This window comes from Phytophthora sojae (genome assembly GCF_000149755.1).
Source record: "Phytophthora sojae unplaced genomic scaffold PHYSOscaffold_2, whole genome shotgun sequence".
In the NCBI taxonomy this organism is placed as follows: Eukaryota; Oomycota; class Peronosporomycetes; order Peronosporales; family Peronosporaceae; genus Phytophthora; species Phytophthora sojae.
The window spans coordinates 3,553,862-3,571,630 of record NW_009258116.1 but is presented as its reverse complement, the minus strand read 5'-3'; the positions used below and the strand labels follow the sequence as shown (position 1 = coordinate 3,571,630).

General features: G+C 53.5%; 7 protein-coding genes across 7 annotated transcripts; 4 read left to right on the top strand and 3 right to left on the bottom strand.

The window, feature by feature from the left end:
• Positions 1–2,948: 2,948 nt before the first annotated feature.
• On the bottom strand, positions 2,949–3,098 carry PHYSODRAFT_412931 (hypothetical protein; the record flags this gene model as incomplete). The annotated part of the gene is made up of 1 exon (XM_009520876.1): positions 2,949–3,098. A coding segment is annotated over one exon (150 nt), but the record flags the coding sequence as incomplete, so codon positions are not given.
• A 3,542-nt stretch (positions 3,099–6,640) lies between these two features.
• On the top strand, positions 6,641–7,706 carry PHYSODRAFT_254862 (hypothetical protein; the record flags this gene model as incomplete). Its single annotated transcript, XM_009520875.1, has 2 exons — positions 6,641–6,670; positions 6,867–7,706. The coding sequence occupies 2 exons, from the start codon at positions 6,641–6,643 to the stop codon at positions 7,704–7,706; spliced, it is 870 nt and encodes a 289-aa protein (XP_009519170.1).
• A 1,619-nt stretch (positions 7,707–9,325) lies between these two features.
• On the bottom strand, positions 9,326–9,931 carry PHYSODRAFT_484866 (hypothetical protein; the record flags this gene model as incomplete). Its single annotated transcript, XM_009520874.1, has 1 exon — positions 9,326–9,931. The coding sequence occupies one exon, from the start codon at positions 9,929–9,931 to the stop codon at positions 9,326–9,328; it is 606 nt and encodes a 201-aa protein (XP_009519169.1).
• A 669-nt stretch (positions 9,932–10,600) lies between these two features.
• Positions 10,601–12,552, top strand: PHYSODRAFT_344556 (hypothetical protein; the record flags this gene model as incomplete). The annotated part of the gene is made up of 3 exons (XM_009520873.1): positions 10,601–10,785; positions 11,120–12,260; positions 12,361–12,552. 3 exons carry the CDS (start codon positions 10,601–10,603, stop codon positions 12,403–12,405), a joined length of 1,371 nt encoding a protein of 456 aa, XP_009519168.1. The 3' UTR covers positions 12,406–12,552.
• Positions 12,553–13,613: 1,061 nt separating this feature from the next.
• On the top strand, positions 13,614–14,879 carry PHYSODRAFT_485399 (hypothetical protein; the record flags this gene model as incomplete). The annotated part of the gene is made up of 1 exon (XM_009520872.1): positions 13,614–14,879. The coding sequence occupies one exon, from the start codon at positions 13,614–13,616 to the stop codon at positions 14,877–14,879; it is 1,266 nt and encodes a 421-aa protein (XP_009519167.1).
• Positions 14,880–15,343: 464 nt separating this feature from the next.
• PHYSODRAFT_359128 (hypothetical protein) lies at positions 15,344–16,175 on the top strand (the record flags this gene model as incomplete). Its single annotated transcript, XM_009520871.1, has 1 exon — positions 15,344–16,175. The coding sequence occupies exon 1, from the start codon at positions 15,348–15,350 to the stop codon at positions 16,173–16,175; it is 828 nt and encodes a 275-aa protein (XP_009519166.1). The 5' UTR covers positions 15,344–15,347.
• Positions 16,176–16,303: 128 nt separating this feature from the next.
• Positions 16,304–17,749, bottom strand: PHYSODRAFT_483561 (hypothetical protein; the record flags this gene model as incomplete). The annotated part of the gene is made up of 8 exons (XM_009520870.1): positions 16,304–16,544; positions 16,611–16,719; positions 16,786–16,853; positions 16,925–17,017; positions 17,070–17,176; positions 17,252–17,357; positions 17,435–17,582; positions 17,665–17,749. 8 exons carry the CDS (start codon positions 17,747–17,749, stop codon positions 16,304–16,306), a joined length of 957 nt encoding a protein of 318 aa, XP_009519165.1.
• Positions 17,750–17,769: the final 20 nt, after the last annotated feature.

The following is a 17,769-nucleotide window of genomic DNA, read 5'->3' as shown; positions in this document are numbered from 1 at the left end:
AAAGGACGATAACAACCTGCGATTTGTACAACAGCAACCACACCAAACGGGCACCAGCAACCACACCAAACGGGCACCAGCAACCACTTTTGTGTACAGAACCGATCCTGTACTACTCGGTTCTGTACTTAAAAGTGGTTACGTATCACGGTCCACCAACACCAAAACCAATGCTGTATCCCAAAAGGACGCAGGCATTGTCTATAGGTGGCGGCGAGCTGAGCCGCGAACAGGACGGTGCCAACCACGTGCCGACATGCCTATTGACCTCTAAGAATGATTAATGTCTACTTCAAAATAACTCGCGCGAGTTAATATGAAGTCGTGGATTCAAAACAACTCGCGCGAGTTAATACGAAGTAGTGGATTCAAAATAACTCGCGCGAGTTAATATGAAGTAGTGGATTCAAAACAACTCGCGCGAGTTAATATGAGCAGTGGATTCAAAACTGCTCGAGTTAGTTTGATTCATAACAGCTACATGCGTCAATCTCGAAAGTTGCTAAACGATCAGGTTGGTGAAGTGAGAAAATGGGCTTAGATATTTCAACGAAGCTGTGTGACTGGGTAAAATACCGTCAACATTCAATCCTGTAAAAACTTGCAAGAATGGTACCAACAATGCTCATTACCCCAGAGAGTGTTGGAATCGAATAAGAACGAGGGACATCGGGTATAGTCAACTAACTGCACAAGTAAATAGCAATGAACCAAACAGACATCGTTCTTAGCGAGCTAGATTGTGGACTATAATTTCGTGGACCACTACCGCAGACTCGCGTCCTCGAGGCATGTGGACTGTTGGTGAGGCTACACCAGTACATCGTAATGGTAGTGGTAGATAGCCGTCTAACGCCCAACAAATTCAAATTCCAAATTTGATCTATAACGTCGGCTACGATGTAACTGCACGACGAGCAATAACGTTCATGAGGGTGCTAACAAGTCTGTTTTAGTGAAGTTCTTGTGGAAAGCTCGTATTGAAGAGGTAGGATATACTACTTGAGCAAGCGTTTTTGACTGGAAAGTCACACGACTTACAGTTAGCTCAAATGCCACTCACAGCAAGGGTGTGCGCCTTTAATATTTACCCGTCGGTCACTGTATAGCTACAATTCCCAGCGAATTTTCGCATCGTAGTGCACACATACATATTGCTCCAAATTCAGACGTTGTAGTTGCACCTCAACGCGCCTAGGAATAGTAGTTATAGAGAGGTTGGTTGAGTCCTAACGCCTTTATTTAAAAGTATGCAGTGCGAAATGGTTCGTGGTTTGAAACCCCAATGCGGACCATTGTGCTGATTGTCACTAACATCGAGGCAGCGAGCGTTATGGCTATGGATACTCGTTACTAGTGTAAGTGAACTCTATACACCTTATTTCCAAAACAAAATACTTAAGTACTTAAGTACTTAGTATGCTGGTTGGCTCGCTGAAATTCTTAAGCCTGATAAATTTCCCTGAGTATTTTTGAGGGTTATACGTTGCCACTTGAAATATGCCAGAAGACCCATTATATACTTCAGCATGCAAGGTATCCACGCTAGCTGAGTAGTATAACGGACGCTTAGGTGGTTCAGCACGAGGCGCTAGAATACGAGGTGATACCTTCCGAACTACTCTCTATATATTATCGAATCTCTGAGTAGAGCTGCAAGTTCTGTATAAATGCTCCACACAGATAAAATCAAAAAATGTGTCGTAACCATACACAACCACTACCATCTCTGATAACAGAGGGAAGCGGTTATCCGGTGGCTTAGAGGCAGGAACTGGTGCGAATCTTACTAAAATGTTTTACTCACTCAATCGGCATATACTCACATGTAAGGGACAATCTGGGTATGTTGTGATACATTGCGGTGCCTGGCATCCTAAGACAAACTAAATGTATGCATTTGTTCACACGGATTGCTTTGTGGCAACCGTGCTTGGGTTGAACTCCGAAATGCTCACGTATAATTACCCTTTACTAAACTCACAGTACAGTATACTCTAGTACGTACCATTTCAATTTAAAAACAGTATAATTGGCCTCATATCAGCTCCGTACCTCGCATGACGCCACATTATATTATAACAACTCCTAATAGCTGCCTATACGCATGCGCAACCGGAGTCTATTCTACATGTATTAATACAACTCACTTTATGATGTCTCGCGAGTAATTTAATCAAATTAACTCGCGCGGGTTATTCTGAAGCATCTGGACCATTTTAACGCGCGCGAGTTATTTTGAATTTGAACCAGGCAAAGCTATACTGAGCTCAAGTACATGTACATGTAGTTTGTGTAGCGGCCATTCGCAGGCGCCCGGCTTAGCGCAGGAACCTGGAGAAAGGGCAGTAGAAAGGACAGGTTGCTAGTGATCGAAAAAGTGGTTGTTGACGATCACTTTCCAGCTCTTTTGGTTGTTCTCGTCTTTTTTAGGTTGCCATTGTCCCAAAGAAGGTTGTTTATGGTCCAAAGTTGGTACACTGGCGACCCGGACTCGCCGCGCTGGACTCCAAATGTTGAAGCAGGAGGACGCTGCAATGGCAGGATTAAATCTACTACATGTAATGTGAGAGTATATCTGTCCCAAGCTTGAAGCCGCAGAGCTACATTCATTTAGCTCGGGCTCGGACTCAAGGCAAGCAAGGTCTATATCGAGCCGAGCCGCAGGGATGCGCCCTACCTCACTGCTATAGTGTTATACCACCCTTGGCCACGTGATCGAAAGCGGGAGTGCTACGCGATGGCTGATGTACAGCCCACGCTATGCTGTCGCGCCTGACGAGACAAAACCCTCGGACACGAAAGTCTCCGATAGCGGCCACGCCCTCTACATGGTACAGTAATCTGCCCGAGTAAGAAACGCCTGATATATATAAAGACGCAGAATATATAAATTGATGTTAAGTTGAGTATACTTTTCCAATGTACTGATTTAGTAATTTCAAAATGAACTGTAGAGCAGCTTTACCTACGAGTCCGGAATGATTCCAACAGTGGCGTATGGTCGAAGCACTAACCTTTGACCAGGCATCCTCGTACCACAACAGCGCTGTCAACTGGTCGACCTCGTAGGGATTATCTAGCCCTTCACCTTGTCGAGGATGCCCACTTTCTCAGACCAAGTGAGGCGGAGACGCTTGGACGGTGTGGACTTCATGGGTGGAGTGGGGGAGGAGGTGGGCTTGTGGGGCGAGGTGCAAAAGAAAAAGTGCGAGTCTACCACTACGATACATGTCGTTTGAAGTCTAGTAAGATTGCTAAATGCGCGCCATTTTTCAAACGAGGGTGGATGATTGGCACTGGATTTTTCACCTCAGTACAGACAACGACTTACAAAGCCGGCATGCTTAATGCCATCCTCCTATATAAAAACAACGATAAATTCCCTCCCGTCAAATCTGTAAAACTGTCATAAAACACACGGTGTGTTGCATAAAGTACACAAGAAAGCATATAAAGTACACAAAACCAGATGGTATACAAAGATGAAGTCATTTGATTGAATCTGATTGGCTGGTTTGCTCATGTTAAGCTTTGACTTCGTCTGCCGGCTTTTTGTGTCTGCCGGCTTTGTAAGTCGTTGTCTGTACCTTGCAGTACCTTGCACATCCCCCTATCGCCACATCGACTGGAAAATAATATTAAATATGTGAGGCTATCAGTTATACACCCGTTCCTTATTCGGGCAGAATTCTGTATGTGTTTTTTAGTTCTTGCGGTGGATTCGGCGCGCAAAATGCGGCACTTTCGCGTTGGTGCTTTCGGTGCAGCAGCAACAGCATCATTTGAAGCGAGATATTCCCATCATTAGACGGTGCAAGGCGCTCCCTCGATGGGAATTTCGTTTGTGTCCACCTTGGCGTTTGCAACCGGATAGCGTCCAGCGAGAGTACCGTAGTGAACCGGCTTTGGCAGGGGCCCTCCCGGCTCTGTAAAACGAACGACAAGCGGCACCGCAAAGGCTCTGGTATTCGGCCGCCTCTGAGCCACACACGGGCTGCGTGGAGACTCCAGCTGGGGCGGCACGAGACGGGAGGAGAGCTCGTCGTCGCTGGCAAACGAGGAGTCCCAAGGCGCACACTAGCGAATTCGAGTTCGTCATCGAGAGGTGGCGGATGCGCTTGTCAAATTTCAAAAGTTCCGTTCGTCGTCAAGGGAGCGCGTTCAAAGTCTCCAGCCACTCTCAGTGTGAGTAGATCAAACATTTTAGTTGAACTCGGCGGATGATAGCCTCTAAAACGACACGAATCACTTCGACCGCGCTATGCTTTCAAGGAACGAGAGCACTTACGTTATCCGATCGCAATGAGCAGCGGAAGTAGGGGAGTCGCAGCCACATGGTGACGACAGTCTCTGTGAACAGTTGATTGTTCTCTCGGCCTTTGTGTCAACAAACCTCCGCGCCCACAAACTCGGCGCTTCCAGCGCAACAGCCTTTTCGGCCGCTTTATCTGCGAGCTTTGCCGATCTCAGCGTCCCAGGGAACTTGACTTTTACCGTAACGCCTCAATTGATGACACTCACATCACACGCTAGCGCTCACATACTTTGAGTTAATCCACCTTTAGCCCCCAGCGCACGCAATCGAGGGCGACACTTCTTTCGGTGTCGTAATTCGGTGGGCAAGCCCCGCCCGCCGCCGTCTCCTTGGACAGACGAGAGATCGCAACATGTATATGTAGCAGCGATGCCAGCGAGCGTCTCCTTTACCTGTGTTCCGACGCAGATCCCCCCTGCGCCCTCTATGGCGGTTCTGCTACTTTGTGCAGCGCAAATTGTGCTATTGCAATGTGTATGTGCTGAACGCTGTCGACAGTAAATGCGTGCGGTGAAGCCATTGGTGCGGGAATCAACTCGCCATTGCAGCGAAGCTCGAACGGCTACTAGATTTGTTGAGGTGCCTCCACCGAAAGCGACGATGGTTCACGTCACAAATCATTCTTGGAGGAATGTGATTGGACGGATCCTTCAACGACTGCACCCCCAAGAAACAGTTTTAGCCTTCGTGGCGGCGATTCCATCAGCAGTGACTTGGCGTGCTGTAGCGTAGCGGGAACAGGAAGAGGACACTTGGACAGTTGAGTCAGAATGCGATCCATACACACGCACGTGGTGATGCGGCCTTAGCCCTGTGCTTGACAGATCCAGGACCGATACAGCTTCGCAGGCGAGAGTCTTGAGACCACCAGCACGCCACAAATTCTCTCCCCTGCAGACCTGACTTCCCTTCACTGCCTAAGCGCTACTGCAACCAGAGAAGGAAGACGGTGCCGATCGTTCATCCACGGCCAACTGATGGCGCAGCACGCTACCTTGGGAGACAAACCATCGTGGCGTTGGTTCTTAAAAGCACCACTTGCTATCCGTGCTACGGTGCAACGGGGGTTGTGTGCATGTATACAAGTGTTAGTTGTAAGCATTGCATTCACACGCCACTCCGTTAGTGTACTAGTACCTGTTGATGCGGTTTTGACGATCCGCGTGCGTCGAACTCGGGGACACATTCGACTGATGAGACAGAGCAATGCTAGAGCCGAATGGGTATTGTCTGGAATGCCCATTTAATTGTCCTCGGCGTGAGTTGTTCACCCCTAACGTGGTTTAAGTGGCCTTCTATTTGAGCTTAATTAACTGACCTATAGAAGCCTTGATATGTAGTGAGACGTGCCTGTATGTCGACCGTCTTTGAGTGTTGTTGCTTTTGCAGCTGGGGTGTGGAGTCTGCAATCGTTTTCCTTGTCCTAGAGTTGGGGATCAAAGCTCCTCCTGTGCTGTGGGTATCGTAGATGATTGTAGTGCTTGTTTTTGCCATCAACTTAGCCGCTCGGAGCGCAGTTCCAGCAGGTGAACCCCACTGCACTGAGAAAATCGCGTTCAAGTCCTTGGCGAGCGCGGCTACTGGGCCCGTAGCTTGAGTTGTTCACGGGGGGGGGCTATAACTGAACAATTTGAATTTGATTGCGGTTACACCACAGCGGTGGTCCCGCGGAGACGACTATAACAGAGCAACTTCTCATAGACAACTCTGGTGAGGATCGCCAGCTTTGGCGCGCGCGCCAAGGCAGCACTTCGAATCAAAGTTTTGCGACCAACTCCATCAGCAAAAGCGAGGTTCGGCCGCTCTGAAATCGCCGACCCGTTTGTGCGAGGCCACAGACCATAGCAGCAGTAGGTGTCTTTTGCGCTTGCCTTGTCAAGCTTCGTGCCACCAATCACCGACTGCACCCTTTTGCAACTGCTCTATGTGTGTAAGATCTTGTTGGCCTTATATGCCAACCGCACGAACAAGTCCGGGTCGCTTTCCATTGACATCGCCGTTGGTATCGCTGTGAGTGCGCATGGATCGTGGTACGATTCTTCTCGTCGGCTACGCAAGATAAACTCACGAATGGGGTGTGTACCTTCAGCATGCGTGGCAATATTCTGGCAACTTCGAGATGGCAGCGCTCAAGAGCATTTTGACGAGTATCCGATGGGTATGGAAGTTGCCCTTATTAGCCAGGTACTTTACCTGGTCTATAAGGACTACACTAAAACGTCTATATTACAATAGCGACCAAAACCTAGAAGTCTAATTACATATCTAGTCGGAAACGAAGCGTGCAGCTCACTTCAACCTCCACATCAACTTCCCGCCAAGATGCCGCTTGCCGCAGTCGGCGTGCCAAGTGTGCGGTCCCCGCCCGGGCGTGTCTCCCGACTCGCTGTTCAAGTGCTCGCGCTGCCAGGCGGTGCTCTACTACGGCCGCGAGCACCAGAGCGAGCACTTCGCCTCGCACAAGTCGACGTGCAAGCGCATCAAGAAGATGCGCGACCGGATGGCGGAGGAGGCCGCCAAGATCCGCAGCGCCAGGGAGGACGACTAGACGCCCGCGAACGCCTTCGAGACGCACGTCGGCCACTTCTGGGGCATCCAGAGCACGCGCCCGTACATGCGCGCCAAGCTGGAGGTGATCCGCACGCTGTCCACCATCGCCTCGCGCTCGGCCATTGAGGCGGCGCTGACCGAGGCGCAGGACTGCATGCGGCTGTGCCGCTCCGACAACCTCGGCATCCGTGAGGTCATCCCGACGCTCCTGCTGCTGCTGGACCGGTACCAGGAGGCCTACGACTTTATCAAGTGGTACGTCACGAGCGGAGATGACCCGCACTACGACTGGGGCAACATGGACCTGCCCTTCCTGAACGTGCACGGTGCCGACATGACGGAGAAGCTGCCGAGCTCCATGCAGAGAGGCCGCAACGTGTTATTCTCGAGCTCGCTTGTGTACATCAAGATGATGCTGGCCAAGGCCGTCAAGGACGCCATCAACGCGCACGAGCTGGCGGATCGCGCATCGCTCCCTGCGTGCGTGACTGACTCGCTGGGGGCTTTCTTGGCGCCAAACGGACACACTCGAAGCCTCGCCGACCTCAAGAAGCTCCACAAGAAGCTCACGAGTCAGATGCACGAGGCGTTCTCACTGTCGCAGTTCCAGAACCAGCACTTCTGGTACGCGCTGTTGGACCCGACGCCTATTGTTCAGGCGCCCAAGCCGCCCCACTACGAGCCGGGTGATGCGAACCAGGTCAAGCTGTGGGTGCTGCAGAACGCCATGTTGTGGCGTGATCACCACGAGTTTATCCGCGAAAACCGTAGCGAGTACCCTGACTTCCTGCCGGAGATGCCTCACCGTGGCCCCAAGCTTATGCACAACTTCCCGTAGATGGTCGCATGACGTCGTTCTCCTTCCTTGACTGGGATTTTTATTTCGAGTGGAAGTAAGGTAGTAGTAACATTTCGTCGGGGTTTGCGCGATGAATACGCAGAAGCATCGTTGCTCAAGGCTTACGCCCTCCTGTAGCATCAGCGCAGGACTTGCATCATTTTTTGAAATTCGACACTCAGCTCTGGTGCGTACCAATGTACGACAACTACTACAACATCGGTAGCTTCCTCTCTAACGTTAAGAAAAGAGTTGCTACCTACTGTAGGTAGTACTTACTACGGTAGTAAGCTTCAGAGCAGTTCTAAATTAAATAATTTGAGTGGTTTAAGTCCGTCGGTACTACGAAATGTGCGCCAACGTAGTCGTGGGTCAACGTAAGTCACCCGAGTGGAATGACACCTGCATTCAACACACACCGGAAGTCTCTTAGCCAGGACGCCAAATACTCTGACGAAGATCCACCCCAGGTATCATCTCACAGTCAACTGTACCTCTCATCCCGTTTTGAATTCTGGATCAGGTAATAAACTAGCCACGCAAGTATTCACCCCAAGCTGGCTCTGGATGTGTGAGTCGGTTTTGGCCTCTGTCGTCTGAAAAACTCCGCTCCTGCTATTGTACGAGGGGCACGGGGTAAACTGGTAAGCATGATTGTACCCCGTTTTGATTCATGTGCAGTCTACTCAGTAGACTTGCTTGACGATTTGTGTTTCCAGCCGCAATAACGTTGAAGACACCGGAGGATCGGAAGCAACGACGTTGAAGCTCGAACTTGATTCGCAAAGCACGCCAGGCGGGCGGCCACAGATGTGTTAAACCCAGCCTGGATCACCGGGTAACGTGCCCAGCGGCGATAGCTCAGGATGTCGAAAAGTTGGTGGTGGACAACCACCGCCGCCCATGTCGGTCCGATGAACATGTATTTTGGCTTTGTACAGATCCTTACCCGTCAACATGACGGTCAAGACCGTGTCCCATACAACCGCCACCCAATTACAGCACGCTCCTGCTGAGTATCAGCGCCACAGTGCGTGCAAGCGCTTTTCACAAGTCGTGAGTGCTGGTCTGCGCTGGCTGCAACCTGCAAAGCCCGGGGGCACCGGGGTTAGTCAGCAGCGCTTGCGTCTAGATCTGTACCGATACAAATGTTGCATGAATCTGGACCCAATAAAACCCAAATCTACGATTTTCGATTGGTCCAACCATTATATATTAGAGACGACGGCAAACAAAATGTTACTTATCAACCTAAGTACGAATCGCGATTTAGGCGCATAATTGGAAAGAGGGATGTCTCCTCTTTCGTTTGAGCCCCTCCCGAGCTTCTGGTATGAAGAAACGACCGAGAACGAGACCGTCAAAAAATATATGTCCGACTTCAACCCCGAAAGAGAAATGTTTTTTTGATGAACTGGTGTAAAATTAGTCAGCGAATCCGACAATGTTGTCCGTTTTAGCTAATTCGAAGCCTAACAGTGTTAGAATCTCACTTTTGTGCCGTCACTTCAAATCACCACGGGTATATATTTGATTTTTTTTTAGAAAATTTGATATCTGGATGTAAGTAACATTTTGAATGAACTGTGGACATAAGTATCATAATGATCGACTACAACCTATTCTTGCTCAGCAGGCAGATCCGCAGTAGCTTTGTGCTTCTTGTTCTTTTGCGTCTTCTTTGCTGCAGTAGCCCTCTTCTTTGCTGGGTTCTTTTTCGTCGCAACAGCCTCCGTGATACCACGCTGGTCTTGGTTAGCCATTGCCGCGCGATGCTTACGTCGTGCTTGTTTCCGTGACTTGGCATCTTCTCCTTCCTGCTCGCTAGGCTTGGCGTAGAGGGGATCGCTCTGAAATTCAGCAGGAACGTAGGGCCTGATGTTGTGGTACATCTGCGCAATTTTCTCGGTGTTGCGGACAGGAGGGGACAGCGTCTTGATATGGTCCGTCATCATCCGCTGCACCTTCTCCTTCGTGGTGAAGATCCCGTCAATTTGACGGCTCAAACTAATCTCTACAGGTTCGCTCTCGGGGCCTTTCTTGCAGACAACGACGCCCGGCTGCGATGCGTCCATCGTGAAAATCTGGAACTTCTGGATGCCGTCAAGTCGTTTGTACAATTCGGTGAGAATAGGTTTGTAGGACTTGAACGCTGAGCTTCCGCGAGGCAGATGCACCGTGATTGAGCTCTTGGACGCCGAACTAACAGCCTCTACGAGCTGCATGCGTGTTGAGCCGGTTACCATGCGCCTTGATCGACATGTCACCGTCTCGGATGCGCATCTTGTAGCGCTGCAAGGTAATGGGGACTACTCCATAGCAGAGCGCGAAAGTGGGTCGGTACATATGACCTACGTAGGGGAGGATGTACGGAAACTTCTCACGGTCACCCCGTCCTCTCTTACGCTCAACCGTGGGGGTCTGCATCAACACAGCCAGGAGCGTGTACAAGCTCGTGGTGCGCTCTTGCTTCGTCATCTGGTCCAGCGTGCACAGCAAGAACTCCAACTCACGAGCCTTGCCCTTGACGCACTCATTCTCACACGCGTCCGCATGAATCACCTCAGTCACACGGGCTCGAGGACTCGCGTCATTCAAAAAGATACTAATATCCTCTTCATCTTCGGCTTCACTGCTCGCGCTCTCTGCTGTGAGCGGTTCCTCGTCGTCGCTGGGCGACGCCTCCGAATCAGGCGTAAAGTCGTCGTCGCTGCTGTCCTCGTTCACCTCACTCTCACTGGTAGCAGTGGGATTGACACCACAGACAGAATCGTCGGCAGAATCAGGCTCTTCGTCTGCTTCGCGACGCCGAGCAGCAAGGGGTGCCGTGGCCGACAGAGTCAGCGCCGTGGAGGGGGACGTTGTGGCCGGCGGAGTCAGCGCCTGGGAGGGCGATGTCGTGGATGGCGGACCCGACGTCGCGGCTGGCGGACTCGGAGCCGTGGCTGGCGGGCTTGGCGCCGAGGTGGCCGGTGGCGAGGCTGAGAGAGGCAGCGCTGGAGGTTGCGCAGGCTGCGCAGTTGGCGCTGCAGCGCGCGAGGTCGGTGCTGTCGGCGTCGTGGGTGGTGTCTGTATGGCTGTAGGTAGTGGGCTTTTCGAAATGGTATCCGTGCCGATACACCCCCTTCAAATTTTTGAAAATCAAAACTCCTCGTTTTCTCACGACTTCGTTTAGTTACGATTTTGAACCTGGCCTCTTTTAAGGCGATTATCTCGATAACTCTAAATGGTGGATTATAATTTATAATATGCCGGTTCTAAATCCGATCAGTAAAGTGTGATTCATACTTATTTTGAGCTGGTTCAGATGGCTTCCAATCCTTGAATCGCTCCAATCTTGAATTGCGACGACCTTGTCAAACCCAAGCCAAGATCCCGGCCACACACTTGCCAATTGACCGCCAACCCCCAAGTACGAAGTCCAAGACGACGATGAGCTCCCCGCAGCCGATCGAGTGTAAGGCCGCCGTGTGCTGGGCCGCCAAGACGGACTACGTGCTCGAGGACGTGATCGTGGGCGCGCCGCGCGCCGGCGAGGTGCGCATCAAGATCGTGGCCACGGGCGTGTGCCACACGGACGAGTACACGCGCTCGGGCGCCGACCCCGAGGGCATCTTCCCCGTGATCATGGGCCACGAGGGCGCCGGCATCGTGGAGAGCGTGGGCCCCGACGTGACCAGCCTCAAGGTGGGCGACCACGTGGTGCCGTGCTACACGCCGCAGTGCCGCAACTGCAAGTTCTGCAAGTCGTCCAAGACGAACCTCTGCTCCATCATCCGCAGCACGCAGGGCAAGGGCCTCATGCCCGACGGCACTTCGCGCTTCACGTGCAAGCGCAACGGCGAGACGCTCTTCCACTTCATGGGCACGTCCACGTTCTCCGAGTACACGGTGCTGCCCGAGATCGCGGTGGCCAAGATCGACCCCTCGGCCCCGATGGACAAGGTCTGCCTGCTGGGCTGCGGCATCACCACCGGCTACGGTGCCGTGGTCAACACCATGAAGGTGGAGAAGGACTCGACCGTGGCCGTCTTCGGCCTGGGTGCCGTGGGTCTGGCTGTCATCATGGGCGCCAAGGCTGTGGGCGCTCGCAGGATCATTGCCGTGGACATCAACCCCAAGAAGTTCCCGATCGCCAAGGAGTTCGGCGCCACCGAGTTCGTGAACCCGAAGGACTACCCGGACCGTCCGCTCCAGGATGTGCTCATTGAGTTGACCGTGGAGGAGGGCTTCGGCGGCCTCGACTACACGTTCGAGTGCATTGGTCGCCCCGAGACGATGCGTGCTGCGCTCGAGTGCTGCCACAAGGGCTGGGGCGAGTCGTGCATCATTGGTGTTGCCGCTTCCGGCGTGGAGCTGGCCACGCGCCCGTTCCAGCTCGTGACCGGCCGTCGCTGGGCCGGCAGCGCCTTCGGTGGCTTCAAGAGCCGCGACGGTGTGCCCGCGCTCGTGGAGAAGTACATGAAGAAGGAGATCAAGGTGGATGAGTTCATCACTCACAAGTTTGACCTGCCCCAGATCAATGAGGCGTTCCACGCGATGCACCAGGGCGACGTAAGTATCTCGTGTCTTGTGCGGTCACTCTGCTGCTGGCTGTGCATACTTGCCAAACTCACTAACCCTCTTCTTGCTTGGTTGCATGATATGATACCAGTGCATTCGCGCGATCGTGTACTTCCACGGTGTGCCCCAGCAGTAAGAAGTCGCCTCTGTGCGCGTAGTTGTTTAGCAACTGAGGTAGAGAAGATGTGTGAGTGAGTAGCTCAGATCGACGTTGCGCTTTATGAGGTTAACGCGATGGTGCGAGGGCGCCCTCGTACAGCGGAAACACGAAAAGATCGAGCCCAAAATTATTGTGTCGTGCTTTGCTCTCTTCTTACAGTCGAATGCTACAGAGAGTGAACACCGATCTTGCCATGCCCACACAATACAACTGCGGCCAAGCCACCATCGTCAAAGTTGCAGGGCATCGGAGCTACCAATTGTAGTATCAACTGCCGAGGAGATCACAGTCACACAATGAAACCACCATCATGGCGGCCACAGTTGCTGGTGATTTACCGAACCGGGGTCAAACACACAGGTTGTCAAGCTCGTCAACATCCTCGATTGCAGATCAGCGCACAGCTCGCAACCCGACAAAGCCAGCCTTGCCGAACATCAATTCATCAGCACACCACTAAGCGCACCTGGTCCAGCCCACCTTCGCAAGTGCATACAGTCCTCCACGGCAAGCCGCGACTTCAGCCACGGCGCTCAACCAAATGAATGTATGTAAGAGGTTGTCGATGCAGTGCACTGCAAGTTGCCGTTTGTTCCGTTCCTCGTGCTAAGACTTGGTCGATGCTGAATGTTGACCAATGAAGCGCCATGCACCACACCGCATTACGCCACTCTTGCTGAGGCTGCAGTCGAATTCCAATGTGCTCCCTCGCTGCGGCGCCGGAGGCCGCCAGAGTTCTCCTGGCGCCGCGCCGATCGTATCTGATAACCAGGCGTGCAAAGCGCCCGGGAATGGCTGGCTCCCAGCCCGGGGATCGAGCTTCATGCCCGAGATTTGATGCGCCGAGCTCCACAAGAACTAGCCGCACAAAATTTGGGAGCTTCGACTCTAAATTCATGATTACTAATACCCTAGCATAATGCATACATATTTTGGAGTGCTCTATACATATACTTCAATATGCTTACTGTAACATCCTATATACCCGACATTTGCGATAATCCGTTACGGACCGGGGCCTCATCATCATGTTTAGAACGGGCTCGGATCAACTGTTGGTCCAACATGGGATCAACATGCTGTTGAGAGGCGCGTGCGTTGCTGGCCTCCGACCCTTTGGGCAAGATCTCATTCTGGAATTCGCCAAGAAGACCGAGCAGCACCCCCTCCCCAGCACCCCAACCATGAGCGTCAAGGCCCAGCCCGGTGACAAGGTCGTCCTCGCCTACAGCGGCGGCCTGGACACGTCCATCATCCTCAAGTGGCTGACCAACAAGGGCTTCGAGGTCATCTGCTACTGCGCCAACGTGGGCCAGCAGGGCGAGGACTACGAGAAGGTGCGCGCCAAGGCGCTGTCCCTGGGCGCCAAGAAGGTGTACATCGAGGACCTGCGCGAGGACTTCGTCAAGGACTACATCTTCGAGGCCGTCAAGTCCAACGCCATCTACGAGTCCCGCTACCTGCTCGGCACGTCGCTGGCCCGCCCCGTGATCGCCAAGAAGCAGGTCGAGATCGCCCAGGCCGAGGGCGCCAAGTACGTGGCCCACGGCGCCACGGGCAAGGGCAACGACCAGGTGCGCTTCGAGCTGTGCGCCCAGGCCCTGGACGCCCACCTCAAGACCATCGCCCCGTGGCGTGACGCGGAGTTCATCGAGAAGTTCAAGGGCCGTGCCGACCTGATCCAGTACGCCAAGGAGCAGAACATCCCCATCGACGCCACCCCCAAGGCCCCCTACAGCGTGGACGAGAACCTGTACCACACCAGTTACGAGGCCGGCATGCTCGAGGACCCCATGACGGCCCCCATGGTCGAGATGTTCAAGATGACGGTGGACCCCAAGGACGCCCCCGACGCCGCTGAGCAGATCAGCATCCGCTTCGAGAAGGGTATCCCCGTGGGTGTGACCAACCTCACGGCCAAGACCCCCGAGCTCACGGGCGCCCTGGACCTGTTCCTGGAGCTCAACAAGCTGGCCGGCAAGCACGGCATCGGCCGCATCGACATCGTCGAGAACCGCTTCGTCGGCATCAAGTCGCGCGGCTGCTACGAGACCCCCGGCGGCACCATCCTGCGTCACGCCCACCTCGACCTGGAGGGCCTGTGCATGGACCGCGAGGTCATGAAGGTGCGCGACACGCTCTCGGCCAAGTTCGCCGAGTTCTGCTACAACGGCTTCTGGTTCGCCCCCGAGATGGACTTCGTGCGCAACGCCGTGGACTTCTCGCAGCAGAACGTGACGGGCTACGTCAACCTCGAGCTCTACAAGGGCAACGTGACCGTGATCGGCCGTTACTCGGACGAGGCTCTGTACAGCGCCGACCTGGCCTCCATGGACCAGGAGGGCGGTGGCGACAACTTCGACTACAACCCGGCCGACGCCCAGGGCTTCATCCGCATCAACGCCACGCGCCTCAAGGCCTGGCGGTGCCGCCCCCAGCCCAAGAAGTAAGCTCGATCGCGCATTGTGGCTGCTTAATACTATATGAGGAGCATGGGGAGCCACGCACGCAGTGGGAGCCCAAGCCAGCAAGAGCCTGCAGCAGAGTAGTAGTAGTGCCAAGTAAAGGAAACACACAAAAATGCATATCGCTCGCTGGAGCTGCCAGTCTAAACCTCGTCCTTCTCGTCTACCATCCTCCAGTATTGACTAACATCGCAGCTGCTAGCAGACCCTCCTTGTGTACTCATGAAACCAGTGAGTGAAGGCTATTGAGCGAAACCACGTGTGGGTGGCGCATGAAGCTCGGAAACGCTTTGCGGCGACATGGCATGCGTCCATTGGACCAGAAGCTTCAAGATGGGAATGGCTACACCTTGCGGGCGGTTCATTTGGTCATGTCCAAAAAAACTGAGCTGATCAAATTATTTGTGATTTGTGACCAGATCTACAACCACGAGTCAAGAATTGGTCGCGAAAATGGGAAACGATGGCGGCGTGATCGCCGTGAAGCGCAAGTTCATGCGGCACGCGAACGTGAAGGCGCGCGGGGAGAAGGCGGACCAGGAGGCGCTGCGCCTGGAGAAGGCGCGGACGTGCGCGCTGTCGTCGGAGCCGCTGCGCGAGCCCGTGGTGGCCTGTCGGCTGGGCAACCTGTTCAACAAGCAGACAGTTCTGGAGCATTTGCTGGCCAAGTCGATGCCCGAGCGGTTCCAGCACATCACGTCGCTCAAGGACGTGGTGACCTGCCGCCTGACGCGCGAGAAGGAGGAGGCGGACGCGTTCTGGTGCTGCCCCGTGACGATGGCCGAGTTCAACGGCAAGCTGCCCTTCGTGGTGCTGTTCAAGTGCGGTTGTGTGCTGTCGGAGCGTGCTCTTAAAGCCGTCGCTACGCGGGAGTGCCTCGTGTGCGGCAAGACCTATGACGAGCAGGACGTGGCCACGCTGCTGCTGGAGGACGAGCAGTACAAGGAGAAGCAGAAGAAGCTGCTGGAGCTCAAGGCGGAGGAGAAGCGAGCCAAGAAAAGCAAGAAGAAGGCGAAGGAGCAGAAGGAACAGGAAGAGGAAGGACAGCACGAACACAAGAAGAAGCACAAGGACAAGAAGAACAAGAGGAAGGCGGGCAAGTTGGGGGAGACGGGCGACGCCAGACTCGTCAAGATCGCGAAGGACGCGAGTGAATCTATCTCCAAGGCGAAGGAGAAGAGCCAAGTGTTTGCGTCCATCTTCTCCAAGGACAAGAAGGAGAAGGCGAGTGCCAACGACCTGCTCATGACGATCGGTGGCATGCGTTACACGCTGTCGTAGAGAGCACCGTTAGACGCTGTTGTGGGCTACATGTAGATTCCTCCATATTTAATGCTCGCTTTTGCACGCAGTAAAACGATTGCCGGAAACTTTTATCGATTCGTGTTATTGCAGTGACTATCAGTAGTTCAGCTGTGAGACCAAACTTTAGCGGAGCCGTCAGTGCAGCCCGTGACGAACATACTACTCTCAGGATGACAAGCGAGTGCTCGCACCGGTTTCTCGTGTGCAGCGAGTGAGTGCATTTGCTTGGCGTCCACGAGATCCCACCAGTAGACCTTCCCGTCCTCGGAACTGCTCACTACGTACGCCCCATCGCTTGAGAAGCCACATTCGATTTTGTAGTCTTGGACGCGATGCCCACGGTAGCTATGAGACCAGGGCGAATGTGAGAAAACAAAGCACGACCAAGGAATTTGGCACAGCCAAACTTACCTCTTGACTTCTGTTCCTTTGGCTTTTTCGATTAGTCTGATGGATCCATCCAGGCATCCAGCAAGCAGGAAGCGAGCATCAGGAGAGTGCGCGACTGACACCACGGGCTCTGCGGCAGAATCATGACTATTAGATCTCCCGAGTGCATAAAAGTGCGCTGCACGTGCACACGTACCATCAATATGCTCGCGAAAAAGCTGCCCCGCTCGTAGATCGTACGTCCGCACAACCCCATCGACGCATCTACAGCAACGAGAAACGTTGTCAGTACGGATCTAGCAGAGCGTGCAGTATGCACGCGAGATCTTGCTTACCCTGCTATGATTTCGTGTTCCGTCACAACCATGGACGTGACACTGTCCTTGAAGTCGTCCAGAACTTGAATCGGCATGTAAGCATTGCGAGCCCTACTCATTTAAATGCACACAAAGTTCGCATGAGAAGAAGTATCAACATGACTCCTCCTTTCCATGACCTTGCCTGATATCCCAAGCTCGAATCGTTTTATCGTATGAGCCACTCAGCAGCACGGACGAATCCGCATTGTAGCGCACGCAATTCACACTCTGCAACACCAGCACAAGGCATCCGGCGTCATCTTTCAATCCAGCCAAACAATCAACCCACCGGTCTCGCCTTACATGCTCGTGGCCTTCGAACTTGCGGATAACCTGAGCAGTGGGCACGTCCCACATGAAGACGTCGCGGTCTCGACCACACGAGGCGAACTTGGAGTTGTCGTGTGCACTGCAGCAAAAAGAAATACAGCATCAAAAACACTTGTCACCACCATCCACCACTCGCATCAACTTCCCCATACTTACATTGCAACGTCCTGCACGTCGTATCCGTGTCTGCCTTCGTACGTCTTGACCAGCAGCGCCTCGTTCGGCTTGTCGACGCCGTCGCGGTGCGGGTTCCAGAGCTTCACCGTCTTGTCCTGGCCGCAGGTCATGACGTACGTGCCCTTGGCTGCCAATTCACCAGCAAACCGTTAGCGTCCAGGCGATACCGTGACCATGCAGATATTGTGTAATGCAAGGCAGAGACGTACAGTTGAAGCGCACGGCGTTGACAGGCCCGTGGTGGCCATGGAGCTCGCGGACGCAGACGCTCGGCACGTCACTTGCCTCCTTCATCGTTTGCGAGCTTTTTGGGA